The following is a 14,957-nucleotide window of genomic DNA, read 5'->3' on the forward strand; positions in this document are numbered from 1 at the left end:
ACAGAAAAACTGAGATCATCTTAGATATGGAGTAGGGGATAGTTTTAAATATTTATATAATCAGGTAATGCTTTACTGTGCAGTCATTTTAAATGTGCAAAAGAATGTTTAATGTTTTAGAAATAGATTATGATGTGTTGTTAGGTGATAAAATAAGTGTAGAGTATTACATAGTTATCCCACTTTTGGTAAGCATATTTGTAGAAAAATGTCTGACTAGGAAATATATAGTAAGGTATACTGGATATCTCTGTGTGGTTTTTACTTCATTTCTGCTTAGTTCTGTTTTCTAACTTTATAATATAAAGTCTGGCTTTCTTTTTTAAAAGATTTTACAAGTCTGTCAACCTCAAACATACATAGGTGAATTATTTTCTAACTTTTTTAGAATGAGTAAATATTGATTTATGCTGACAAATATTATTTAAAATTTTTTAACAATACAATAAAATATTTACACATAAAATACTGCACACGAAAGTAATCTTTGCATCATCATGCATCACTCATGTGCTTTATTTATGTAAGAGACGAGAAATTTAACTATGGTGAGCTATGCCACCCTGTAATTTATACTTAATATTAATACTTAATATTATACTTAATATTAATGTGGGAATATGGGTGGGTGCTCTTCAGTAATATTTACAAAGACCGACCAACTATTCTAAAAGTAAGAGAAAAAATTTAAAAAAAATAAATAAATAAAAGTAAGAGAAAAAATTAACAAATACATTCAACAAAGAGATGCACTATGTGTTTTTCCGGATCATTCTATCACCATGAAAATGTTTTTTCTTTTAGTCATGGGCTTGAGAACTCCCTGGTATTGTGCTAATATATGTTTTCCAATGAACCCAGTGCTACTTTAAATCACATTCTTTAAATCAAATTCAAAGTAACTAGTTGTCCTACTGTTTCAAGGACTGTGTATATCAAATCCTTAGGCTTTCATATGGTCTCGTGGCTAAAGGTTTATAATTTCTTTCACAATCAGTGTTTTTGGTTTTTTTGCTTATTTTTAATTATCGGCATGCCTTGTCAAGTTTCACTCCTGTTACATTTCTACTTTTCCCTGCTTCCCATTTTACAACTGCATTTTAAATGAGTGCAAGTTGATGTGATTATCAGATGACTAAACCACTAGGATTTATAGACAGGATGCTTATTAGATTTCCTTCCTACCATTTGTGAAGGGTTGTCCACCCCCATATTTTCACCTGCAAAGCCTTATATGAGAAAAACTCTTTGCGAGTGACTTGTTCTGAGCTCACATTCAGGCTACAATCCCAGATACGGCAGAGCAGTGTTTGAATACTTTGCAGGGGAGGAGACTTTTTCAAGTTGTCACACTGTTATTATTAAGTACAGAAATATGTAGGCAGATATTAAGAATTTGACTAATTTGATTCTGGATAGTTAGTCTTGCAACTTTTAATGCTTTGGAAGAACATTTCCTATATAGAAATTCACTTATTTTAAAATACGTGTATTGAACAGTTATCCCATGTCAAGCAAGGAGCTGAGATATTTAGATGATTAGACTGCTGCCCCATCCCCCAGAGAGCCTCGTATCTAGTGGGAAAGAAAAGAACATAAGCATATTTATAGTGATATATTAATACATAAAGCACTATTATTGACATGCATCATAAGGTGCACAGAAAAGCTGAATAATTTAGACTGTGGGGTCAGGAACAACTTCTCAGAGAAGGTTTGCCTGCACTGAGTCTCCAAGGAGAAGTAGGATTTAATTTTGGAAATGGGCAAAGGGAGGTATTCGAGGCTGGAAGACAGCATGGACAAAAGACGCAGTGTCTCAAAGCGTGGCCACCTATGTAAAGAGCAAGTCCTTTGAAGAAAGAGTTGGGGGGTCCTGATCGTGGAGGACTATTTTGGTCTTGTTAAGGACTTTGTTCTTCGTCCTAAAGGTGATGTGGAACCCCTCAGGGTTTGTAACAGGGGCGTGGCTGTGTTCAAGTTGTTAACAGATTGCTCTGCTGAGAGGAAGATGAATTTGTGGGAAGCAAGCTGGAGTTTCTAAGAACAGTAAGTGGGGGTGGTTTTCCTGAAGAGGATGAGACTCTGAACTGGTCATTGGGAGAGAGACCAGAGGGTGAATCTAAATAATGTTGGGAGGTAAAAATCTTCAGTTAGACTGAGGCCAGCGACTAGGAAGTGGGAAAGAGAAGGATAGCTGCGTGAAAGATGGTGCCAGATGATAGAGCCCTCAGAAAAGAGGAGCTGTTCAGGATGATCAAAAGGTCCTTTGGGGACTTGTCAGTTTTACAGCTTGTGAAGACACCTGCATTAAGAAGTCCAGCAGGCCGTGGCAACAGAATCTCCTTCAGAGGAGAAGGCTCGGTTGGAGAGAAGGATTTGGGGAATTATCATTGTGCATGTGATAGTCAACTCCATGCCAGTGAGAGAAATCATCCAGGAAAATGTGTATGGTGAGAAGAGCAGGGGACTGTTAATAGGACACTAGGTTTCCCAAATTTGAGAACACATAAAGGAGATATATGAAGAGACCCTGCAAAGTGCGTCATGGAGGCCAGGAGTGGAGTGTTTGACAGGCAGGGAGTGATCTGCAGTGTCAGATGCACGAAGTGCACTGCGGTGTTTTCAGGGGTGATGGGGAGATGAGTAAGAGCAGTACCGAATTTGGAGGACTGTCCCTGCTTCCTGGCACATGAGAGAGAGTGGAGCTGGGAGGGAACGTGGTGTCAGGAGAGGCACTGAGGTCAACGAAGAGCGTGGCATGAGTGAGGAGAGAGGGAGCTGGGGGGAGGCTGAGGTCAGAATGTAGAATGTCAATTTCAGAAGTGGCGCCGTTCCCCATGAAGGAAAAAGGACCAGGGTGTGGCCAAGGGGATGAGTAGCAAAAATGGAGGGACAGCAAAGGTTTTTAGAAACGAAAAGAACAAGAGGTACTGTGAGTTAAGATTGTAGGGAGGTAGTGCAGCACAGAGCCTCGGGAAAGAGTTCAGGAGCCAGACTGCACAGCAGGGCACGTCCTGGCTCTGAAAGTTGCCGCTTGTGGGGCCGTGGATAGTTACTTAGCATCTCTGTGCCTTAGTGTCCTTTTTTGTAAGGTGGGAATAATATTGGTGCCAATCTCACAGGGTGCTGGGAAGATTAAATAAATTGTGCAAAGTGCTTTAGAACAGTGCCTGGCACATCATAAAGACATCCAAAATGCTAGCTATTATTATCAAAAGAGTTTCCTCTGGATGATGAAGTCAGCGAGATAGGTGACAGGATTAGTAGTGGAGAAGGTTACAGGCATGAAAATACAGGAGAGGAGAGAAGACCTTGGGAGCTTGTGTTTTGTGTGATGACAAAGGCCAATCAGGATACAATGCACTGTTTGTCATCAAAGTTTCAGAGAGAACCGATACAAGTACCTTTGTTATGGATGCAAGGTAAAAAAAAAAAATTCTTTCAGGTTTTTAGTTCACCAAAGCCTTGAAGTTTGAAATTGTCTTTAAATCTTTGTGCGAATTCTTCTAGTGTAATTTATTATGATTTTTTTCCCAGAATAAGTCAGAGTTGGGAGAAATCTTAACATAATCAGATTTACCTAAAAAGATAGACTATGTTTTTAAAACACAGCTTTTACAGTGACTTGGCAGAAGTCCTCATTAATTTGTAGTTCCTCAAAGGCACACATTGCTCTATTTAAAGATAAATCATTTCCGAAGTATACTCTTTATAGCCAGATGCATTATGCTTCAATTTTAGTGAGACTCCTTTCTGGAGTTTGTTTCAAAGAAGAAAAAAGTAATCTGTATAACACAAACTATTTAAAACTTCCAGTATATTTTTCTGTAAGTACATGTTTCTAAATTCAATTAAACTGAAGCATTTCTTGCCAAATGAAACATTTTTTGTTGTTGTTGTTTCTCCTTAAGCAACATTCTAAATCCATCAGACTGTTAGATGGTGGAGTTATTTGTTTGCTTAAACCATACTTTGGAAAGCCCAAAGACTGGCTGCATTTATGGGTTTAAATGAAACATGTGTTTTACTTCTCCTTATGCATAGCAAGGAAGGAAGTGTTTATTGAGTAACTATTAGTATCCTTTATTTACATTTTCTCCTTTGGTCATACAACAGCCCGCTGAGGTGTACAGTTATCCCACTTTAAGGATAGAAGCTGGGAGGTCAAGTCAGTTGCCTGAGGGCATCGTCTATCCAGTGTGTGGTAGAACTGGGATTTAAACCTTGGTCCATCTGACCTCAGAACCCAGGCCCTTTCTGCTGTTGTGACTTGCCCACTGCAAAATCCATTCTTCTCTGTTTAAATGTTGTCATTACAAGGTCCCCGCAAAATATGTGTGCTTCCCAGCCCCACGTGCCGCCCCCACCCCCGTGACATCTCCCCTTACTCGCTCAGTCTCGGACACATGGACACACGCCATCTCAGGACCTTGGTGCTTGCTGTGTCCTTGCCCGGAGTGTTCTCTCGGGTGACTGCGTAGCTCACCTCCCTCCTCTAGGGCTGGACTCTTCAGTGTTGATGACGCCTTCCTGACCCCCATATGTTAAATTGTAAAACACATCCCCTGCTTCTCCAAGCACTTCTTCTCTTTTCCTGCTTTATTTTTCTTCTTCATATTTGTCACCATGGGCAAGCATGACAACGGAATATTGGGCTTTGGTTTTACCAGCCAGTGTCTTGGTTTTCCAGTGGTGGGTGTCTCCAGGTTGAAGTCCACTCTGACTATTGAAGGAGAGGGTCAAACCTCAAGGCAAAAATTGGCGGGGCTGCCCGGGTAGTGGAAGTATTAGGCAAGCTCAATCAGGCATACCACCTTCTAGGTCTGGGGCAACAGAACCCATTACAGATCTTATCCACTGGAGGGAATAGGGTTCTTGGTGTTTTTCTAGACTTGAGGGTATAGCCGGGACTGTCTGACAGAGATCTTCAGTGCCTGGACCTGGACAGGACTGGGGCAGGGAGGAACTCATAGTGAGGATCTTACATTGGCAGGCAGGTTCTTTACCATCACACCAGCTGTGAAACCCAATAGTGAGGATCTTACTAAATCCACTGACCAGTGAAAAACCTGTAATATTCAGGACAAATTTATGTGTAAATGTGTAGAACATGTGTGTAAAATGTCTCACACACACATCTAAGTGTGCAAACTTTGTATTTCTAATGAAGATACATAGCACACTGCTGGTTTGCTTGTCTGTCTGCCTCGTGAGGCAGTGAGCTCCTCGAGGAAGGAAACTGTCTTGTTCATATCTGTCCCCCCAGTGCCTGGACCAGTCCCTGACTACTCAGAGTCAAGAACCAGATTCAGATTCCATCCCAGTCACGAAAGATAGTTCCTGACATATAGGAAGTACTCAATATGTAACAGTAGCTTTTGATGTTGCTTTATTATTTTGTGTGTATCCTTCTGGAGAAGGCATCAAGTGTTTTGAATGAATGAAACTTTTGTATTTTGGAAATCACTGGAATTCTTAGGTTTCAGTCTTCCTGTTTCTAACATGTGTTAACCTGGAGAGCCACAGGATTGTTGGAAATCTATATAATATGGAAACTGTGAAAAATACTTGTGAAATTGGCATCTTTTAAGCCTTAGTCTTAGGTGTAATACTTGACATCTAGTAAACATTCATTAAATGTTGAGTGGTGAGCATGAAGCAAACATGCCATGATACTAGTATAACAGGTAAATTGCAAATAGCATTCAGATAGTCTGGTTGAAATGTCACTTATAACTTGAGCAAACTGGATAGCTGTTCAAATAGCTTCAGATAGAGTGTATATGCTATACTTTAAGGTGTCAGAGTTCTGAGCTACATTTATAATTCTTTGAAATATGATTTCAGGTAAAACATGGTTATTCCAAGAGAGTCTGGTGTAAACTTATAGGAAAAACATTGTATTATTTTCGTAGTCAAGAAGATAAGGTATGTATATGTTTTTAATATCCTGATTAGAGAAATTTTTTGTTGATTATGGTTTCAAGTTTTTCCTTTTACTGTTCTATTGCTAGCCCAAACTTTAGAATTTTTGATGATGTTGAAATTTTGCATAAAATTATTACTAAGGTAATCATAGGCCCAGAGGGATCTTGATTCTTAATTATAAGCCTTAGCAACTTTTAATTAATGCCTCTTCTAAGACCTAGAAAAATCTTCCCCACTCTCAGCCATCAGTTCCTCATATTTTTCAGCCCTGACAGAATAGATAAGTTTGAATGATGGGAGCATCAAGCTAGGAAAGAAGCTGGAGAGAAGAAAGAATCCAGTCCTGTCCCAGGCCCTTGAATTCCTAGACACCACTTATCTATCCATCCATCTACCTATCTATGTCCCATTGGTTCATTTTTAATTAATCTCCTCCCCCAAAGAACTTGAGTTACCTTCATTTTTAGAGGAAAAAGATGATGTCTTCCAAAGGTGAAATGTATGCCTAATTATCATTGGATCAAGAGTATTTGCATAAAACAGTGATGCCTGCTTCACAGAATAGCAGTCTGTGAGTGATTACTGTATTAATGAGACCAGACTTCTTGGTCCACTGACCACATAGGTCAGTTAGTATTTCTCTGTTCTATTTTTGCTGCCTGCACTCTCGGTTCTGGCTAGCCGTATTTATTTATTTATTGGTCACTTCATGCAGCATGTGGGATCTTAGTCCCCTGACCACATCGTCTGCATTGGGAGTGCACAGTCTTAACCACTAGGCTGCCAGGGAAGTCCCCTGACTAGCCATATTTAAAAGGCATTTCCTTATTCTCAGTATTGCTCATGGGATGGAAATTAACACAATGAATCTTTGAGAGTGTTATCTCTGAAGCAGTGTGGGAATATGCTCATTAAAATAATACAAGAATAAGCACATTACAAAATTGTATATCCCAATATAACCCTAACTCAGTTATCAATCAGGAGAACCACTGCCACTCTGTGTATTCCATTTACAACAATTTTGACGTAGAATTAGGGACTTACATAACTTTTAGAAAAGTCAAGGTGGTAGAGGTTGGGGAAGAAGCTGCCACTGAAGGTCCAAGAAGGCAGGACCAGCGGTCTGAACGCAAAGCACAGAGGCAGCTGGCCCTCAGCAGCTGACTGCGAAGCCTCTGTGGCGCTCCCAGCGCCCAGGCGTCTGACTGCAGCTGTCTCTGCAGTTACTCCTCTGACACCCTTACCTTCCACATTACATGCAGATTCTCTCAGGCAAGCTCTTATTTGGAACTATACAGGGAAAGAGATTCTGACAAATATAGTGCCCAGCTTCTTTTCTGCAATTACAGGGAGACTTTAGAAGAGGGAGGTCAGGATGCTGAGTTTATAATCCTCCATCTAGCACATCTGTGTTAAAACACACATAGCAGAAAAGTCAGAAAGAACTGTACCGAAATGTTGAATGGTGGTAGAAATATGGATGACTTTTTTTTTTTTCCTTTTTGGGGTGAAAAGTGAAAGTGTCAGTCCCTCAGTTGGGTCTTACTCTTTAAAACTCCATGAACTGTAGCCTGCCAGGCTCCTCTGTCCATGGGATTCTCCAGGCAAGAATACTGGAGTGGGTTGCCATTTCCTTCTCCAGGGGATGTTCCCAACCCAGGGACTGAACCCGGGTCTCCTGCATTGCAAGCAGACTTACCATCTGAGCCACCAGGGAAGCCTCTCCTTTTTTGGGTACCTTTCAGTTTTTACCAAGTTTCTATAATAAGTATGTGTTTTATAAATAGAAAAGTAATTTAAAATTTACCAAGAGTAAAATTTAAATGTTCTTACTACCATTACTAATAGTAATTTCTATTATTTAATAAAAATGGATAACATTGATCATAGAAGGAGCAAGTTAGAAGGATATAAATAGATGAGCAGAAATCCATGATAATTAGTGGAAAAGTATTATAATGCTTGTGAATCAGTATAGGCTAACTTCGTTTTGTGCTGTACATGTTTCAGAAACAATTTGTCTTTATCTCGATCAGTGTCTTTTTAAAAATTCAGTCAAAATATTTAAAAATGCCAGGTCTATTCACTGTTTATGGAGCCACGGTGATCCTTTGGTGAAAGGAGTGTTGTTGTTTATTCATTGAGTCATGTCTGACTCTTTGTGACTCCATGGACTGCAGCACGCCAGACTCCTCTGTCCTCCACTTTCTCCTTTGAAATTAGATCAAATTCATGTCCATTGAGCTGGTAATGCTAGCTCACTATCTCATCCTCTGCCGCCCCCTTCTCCTTTTGCCTTTAATCTTTCCCAGCATCAGGGTCTTTTCCAATGAGTTGTCTCTTTGCATAATGTGGCCAAAGGATTGGAGCTTCTGTTTCAGCATTAGTCTTTCCAATGAATATTCAGGGTTGTTTTCCTTTAGGATTGACTGGTTTGATTTCCTTGCAGTCCAAGGGACTCTGAAAAGGAATAACCATCCTTAAATATTGTGGTGGATGGAAACTTGATTGTCATATGATTAGACATGTCTAGAGCACACAATTAGGATAGTATTGTCATGTATTATCATAATAGAATTAGTTTTCTTTATCCAATTTTTTTAAAGCTTGCTTTTTTTTTATTAATGTGACTTTGCTACTCTGTTATTTTTGTTTTGCTACCTTTCTTTTTCTGAAAATATAGATAAGTTAATTTTACATTTTTTTCAGAAGTAAATTTTCTTCATTCAGTACCCAGAATAGTACTTTGCACATAGTAACTACTCAGAAAATAATTGTTATGAATTTAATGGGGAAAGAACTTTTTCCCATAAAATAGAACACATGTAATTAAGTGAATTAATTTTTTTCTATTAATCAAGTATTAGGCAGATAATATTGCATTTTAGATAAGATATCTAGGTGAGATAGTTTAAAAGCAACAAATCCCAAGCAGACTGTATATGTTCCTGGAATAAGTGTACTTAATTAAAGCAAAAGTTTTAAAACATAGCAAATAATTGTTTTTGTCAGTAAAAGAGTAGGTAAAATTTAATGTAAATTATTTTTAGGATTTTTTTCTTACCCTTACATTAAGATGGAAGAAATCGTGGCTTTTTTTTGTGATTTATTTTATATGTACATGTACATATATCCCTGGTGGCTCAGTGATAAAGAAATTGCATGCCAAGGCAGGAAACACAGGTTTGATCCCTGGGTTGGGAAATGATCCCTAGAGAAGGAAATGGCAACCCACTCCATTATTCTTGCCTGGAGAATTATATGGACTGTATAGTCCATGGGGCTACAAAGAGTGGGACATGACTGAGTGACTTTCACGTTTTCACTCTTCATATATAAAAATAGCTTCAAAACACTTTTCATTTATTGGGATTTACAGTGATAGTTAATCATACTTCTTCACACTAGCTGTCTGACTTTTTTACTTTTTTATTGATAGTATTGGGACTATGTCTACACTTGTCCTTTTAATCCAGTAGGTTAATCAAATCACCTTTGTTGGAGGATTAAAAGTCAAATGAATATTTTGACTGAATAACCTAATTGCTTGACTAGGTAGTGGATCATTTTGGTTAAATTGAATAATTTGAACCACTGTACAGAAATGGCTTCTTGCTTTTCCCACAAAAACTACATGCCTAGTATTCAGATTGTTGTTTTATATCACATTTGGCATGTTAACTGTGGCTACCCCACTTTTGTAACAGTGTAGATAATCCAGTTACCTTCAGGCATTCATTTAAAAACAGATATGGTTTATAAAGCCAAGAATGAAAAGGACTATGAAAAATTATAGCAGGAAAAGATTCAGAAAGTTCCTTCCTTACAATTACTAATATTTACTTTAGTTTCCTTTAGGTCAGATCAAACTCTGGGAGGCTAAAGTTGAAGAGGTTGACAGATCCTGTGATTCAGATGAAGATTATGAAGCCAGTGGGCGAAGTCTGTTATCCACACATTACACTATTGTGATCCACCCCAAAGAGCAAGGTCCAACTTACCTACTAATTGGATCCAAGCATGAAAAGGTATGTAAGGACTAACTGGTTGATTTAGAATGAGTTAGACTAATATGAATAAGAATTGGTAATAATTTTCAAATGAGCACAAGTAGGTACAATCAAGGACTTCCCAAGTGGCTCTGGTGGTAAAGAGCCTTCCTTCCAATGCAGGTTAGACATAAGAGACACAGGTTCGTTCTCTGGATTGGGAAGATTCCCTGGAGGAGGCCAGGGCAACCCACTCCAGTATTCTTGCCTGGAGATTCCCATGGACAGGGGAGCCCAGAGGGCTGCAGTCCATATGTTCACACAGAGTTGGACACAACTGAAGTGGCATAGCACAGCAAAGCAAGTACAATCAAAGACACATATACATTTATTAGGCATAGTATTCTTTTAAAAATAATTTTATTCAATATATTTCAAACTCAGAAAATATACACCCTTTTTTACTTAACAGATATTAGATTTCATGGTATTTTTAAAAAAAATATTTATTTATTATTTTTGGCTGTGTTAGGTCTTAGTGATCACTAATGATGATTAGTGATGTTGAGCTCCTTTTCGTGTACCTGTTGGCCGTTTCTATGTCTTCTTTGGACAAATGATACTCTTTCCATTTTTTAATTGGATTGTTTGTCTTTTTGCCATTGAGTTATATGAGCTTTTTGTATATTTTCAATATTAACCCCTTATAAGAAATATGATTTGCAAATATTTTCTCCCATTCAGTAAGTTATCTTTTCATTTTATTGATGATTTCCTTTGCTGTGCAGAAGTTTACTAATTTGATATAATTCTGTATATCTATTTTTTATTTTGTTCCCTGTGCTTTGGTGTCATAAGAAAGACCAGTCTTATGTCCATAAGTTTTTTCTCAATGTTTTCTTCCAGGTGTTTTGTGATTTCAGGTCTGATATTTAAGGTTTTATTCCTTTTGGAGTTGATATTGTGCGTTGTGTGAGATCAGGGTCCAATTTCTTTGTTTTGCATATGGATACCCAGTTTTCCCAGCACTGTTAATTGAAGAGACTATCCTTTGCCCACTGTATTCTTGGCAACCTTATCAAAAATCTGTTGACCATATATGCATGAGTTTATTTCTAGACTCTATTCTGTCCTATTAGCCTAATAGGGCAATCATTAAGCCCATTAATGAACTTTACTGTCTGTTTTTATGGCAGCACCATACTATTTTGATTACTGTAGCTTGGTAATGTATTTTGAATTAGGACATATGATCTCCCTAGCTTTGCTCTTCTTGCTCAAAATTGATTTGACTATTTGGGACTTGTTGTGGTTTCAGATGAATTTTAAGATTGTTTTTTCTGTTTCTGTTTTTTAAAATTGGAATTTTGATAGAGATTACTTTGAACCTTTATTGGTTGCTTTCGGTAGCATGGACATTTTTAATATTAATTCTTCCAGCCCATGACTGGATGTCTTTCCATTTACTTGTGTCAACTTTAGTTTCCTTCATTAGTATTTTATTGTTTTTGTTGTATGAAGCTTTTGCCTTCTAGGTTAAGTTTATTTCTAAGTATTTTATTCCTTTTTTAAAAAAATTTTGGCTATTGTTTTGGGATTGTTTTCTTAATTTCCTTTTCAGATAATTCATTGTTAGTGTATATGAACACAATTAATTTTTGTAGGTTGATTTTGTGTCCTGCAACTTTGCTGAATTTATTAGTTCTAACAGTGTTTTTATGGAGTCTTTAGGATTTTCAACAAGTAAGATAATGTCATCTGCAAACAGAGATAATTTTACTTCTGCCTTTCCAATTTGGATGCCTTTTATTTCTTTTTCTTGCTCTATTGCTCTGGCTAGGGCTTCCAGTGGTGTGGTGAATAAAAGTGGCAAGAGTGGGCATCCTTGTTTTGTTATAAATCTTACAGGACAAGCTTTCAGTTTTTCATCATTGGGTATGATATTAGCTATTAATTTTTCTTAGATGACCTTTATTGTGTTGAGGTATGTTCCTTCTGGGTTTTATTTCCTTCTTTAAATTTTCTGGACTTCTTAAGTATTTTTTGTGTGTTATTTGTATGTATGAGGAATCAGATTTTAAATTTGATAGAATTTGTTGTATTCCTTAAAAGGCTATTGATTAGTTATATTTATTCTAGCCTCTTAATGTCATATTACTGTCTTAGTTTTCTAATGCTTTTCTAAGAAAATAATAAAAATGTGAACAATGGGAGAAAGGCACTATGAGCACAATTCAAATGAGCCTAAGTGGCTTTTAGTTTTATTTTAAAATTAAGAGTTTTTTTTTCCCAGTGTCAAAGTTTTCTACTGTCTATTCAAGTTGTTTTTTCCTTAAGTCATCAAAAAGTATATCTTGGTTAACATCTCTATTAATATGTTTTAATTTTTAAGGACACTTGGCTTTATCACCTGACTGTTGCAGCTGGAAGTAACAATGTGAATGTTGGATCTGAATTTGAACAACTTGTTTGCAAGTTGCTAAATATAGAAGGGGAACCTTGTAAGTTTATAATGTATAAGTCTTTATAGTTTATGAAATGGACCCTAACCCCTTTGCCTAGTAGAGTTTTCATTTTGTGGATTCCTATATACCCATTCTTACTGGCTTTGCTTGTCATGGACTAGGATTCTCACTGCAGTTCTTCAGCTGCAGGGACACCGTCCTTCTTCAGCATGCTGTATCCTCTCACCTCTCTGCCTTTGCTCACATTACTCTCTCTGCTGGACTGCCCTCCCTCCTTCACATTCCCCACCAACCTGGTGAAATCCTGTGTACCTTAGGAGGTCCCCCATCCAGCTCATCCCAACTCAGCAAATGGCTCATAACAGGTGCCTAATAAATGTTAAAATCATGTCCCAATGCACTTCACCGTTTAACCCTTTCATAGCATTTGTTGCTTTGCATTGAATTTTCTTTTTTTTAATGGCTGAAGTTTCCCCATTGAGAGCCTAGATGCTCTACTTAATAGAGATCACATTTTATTTGTGATCTGGCATAGGAATTCAATAAATGTTGATTTTAGGAATGACTTCAAGTTCTTCTTTATCTTTCTATCTCCTCCTGCTCTAGTTTCTTCTCTGCAACTTGCCCCAAGCTCCCTTTCATACACAGTCATCTCCCTACCTAGGTCACCAATCTTTAGCACATTTAAGCAATATAACCAATGTCCTGGTAGACTTGTTTTGGCCTAGAATATTGTACCAACCTTGTCTAACTTTAATTTATCCTAAAGAGAATTATGAGAATCCCAATGGCCTAGAAACTGAAATAAAATAATGTTATCAGAGGTTTTTCATGACTTTTATGACTTAAATTGTGAGCCAGACCTGAATGAGCTAATTTCTAAAGGGCTAATTTAATATGAGGCCCAATTAAGTGATTCTTTCTGTTTCTTATTTACATTTCATTTTGTACTTAGCCTCTCAGATATGGAGACACCCTACTTTGTGTCACAGCAAAGAAGGAATCATTTCCCCTCTGACAACACTACCTTCAGAAGCTCTACAGACAGAAGCAATTAAATTATTTAAGGTAAAACTTTATGTGGCATTATATATCAAAAAAACTTGAAGTTAACCTTTGCCAGGGCTTCCCAAATGGTGCTAGTGGTAAAGAACCTGCCTGCCAATGCAGGAGATGCAAGAGACACAGGTTCGATCCTGGGGTTAGGAAGAACCCCTGGAGAAGGGCATGGCAGCCCACTCCAGTATTCTTGCCTGGAGAATCCTATCCTTGCCTGGAGAGAGGAGCCTGGCGGGCTACAGCCCATGGGGTCGCAAAGAGTCAGACATGACTGAGCGACTTAGCACAGCATATATATTGTTAAGCATTTTAATAGGAAAAAATGAAAATCTAGGTTGTAAAGTTTCGCTCTTTTCAAGAAAATTCAAAATATGATAACAATGACAAAATAAACTGAATTAAAGTTAGATGAATTTAATATGCTTTCTGAGTGAGAATTTGAAATTTCTATGATAAACTATGGTTTGGGCCATGTGAAAGACTTAATTATCAGAGTCATTTTCTCTTCAGCTTCTCAGATGGAGAGATTTCTGACATCACCATACCTCACTATTGGGAGAGGAGTCGACACTGTTGTTCTTCTCCAATGCTAATATGCTCAAATTCTTATTACTCAACCTCTATTAAGTCCCTGATCACTTGAAACTTGCCAGTTATATCATTCTTTACCCCTGCTCCATTATCCCCTGGAGAAGAGCATGGCAACCCACTCTAGTATTCTTGCCTGGAGGATCCCATGGACAGTGGAGCCTGACAGGCTACAGTCCATGGGGTCGCAAAGAGTCCAACATGACTGGGTGACTAAAACTTTCACTTTTGTGACACTTTCACTTTCACTTTCCATTATCTCTGTCATCAGTCACCTTCTGGTAACTCCTCAAATTTCGTTAAGGATTTTGGCTCCTAACTCACATTCTTTCTCTCTGCCTGAAACTTTGCCATTACACTAAATGACTTTGCTATCACTTTGCTCACCAATGCTATGACCTTAAGATTCCTGACCTTCTCAATGTCAGTAAGCTTGCTGTCTACCCTGCTTCACCTTTCCATTCTCCATGCCTCATAAGTACACCACCTCTAAAATCTTAAATCCTAATATGTCTTTCTTTAACCATAATCTCTTAGCCCATGAGCTCTCTTACTTTCTTACTCTTCCATTTCTCATCCTCACTAAGACCTTTTTTTGAGTAATTTATTTTCTTTGAGATCAAGAAAGAGCACTATAGTTCCTTGGGACCTATGGTCCCATGCATTCTTCAGCCAAACTCCTGCCAAGATCCCTGCTGTGGTTTTGCCTGCTTCTGTATTAATTGCATGTGTAATGCTAGAGAGCATCAAATAGCTGTGTGGACTGGAGCCTATGTGACTCTGTGGTCTTCATTCCTCAGGGCCATCTGTCTCTCTTTGCTTGTCTTTGGTCACATCCCCTCAAACTCCATACTCAATGATGCTCCTCAGAACAAATTTAATTTCATTGGAAAAATTAGAGGGCATCAGAAATGATCACCTT

The 14,957-nt window shown here is 38.0% G+C and overlaps 1 protein-coding gene across 2 annotated transcripts in view; it reads left to right on the top strand.

Annotated features, from left to right (window-relative positions):
- The window catches only part of PLEKHH2 (pleckstrin homology, MyTH4 and FERM domain containing H2), a 95,846-nt gene that overhangs the window by 48,971 nt on the left and 31,918 nt on the right, over nucleotides 1–14,957 (top strand). For both annotated transcript variants that reach the window (XM_043468443.1, XM_043468444.1), the window contains 4 exons: nucleotides 5,851–5,931; nucleotides 9,783–9,962; nucleotides 12,316–12,424; nucleotides 13,344–13,456. In XM_043468443.1, the coding sequence (XP_043324378.1) occupies nucleotides 5,851–5,931; nucleotides 9,783–9,962; nucleotides 12,316–12,424; nucleotides 13,344–13,456 (483 nt within the window). The remainder of the gene's footprint in view (nucleotides 1–5,850; nucleotides 5,932–9,782; nucleotides 9,963–12,315; nucleotides 12,425–13,343; nucleotides 13,457–14,957) is intronic.

This window comes from Cervus canadensis, chromosome 5 (assembly GCF_019320065.1).
Source record: "Cervus canadensis isolate Bull #8, Minnesota chromosome 5, ASM1932006v1, whole genome shotgun sequence".
Lineage (NCBI taxonomy): Eukaryota > Metazoa > Chordata > Mammalia > Artiodactyla > Cervidae > Cervus > Cervus canadensis.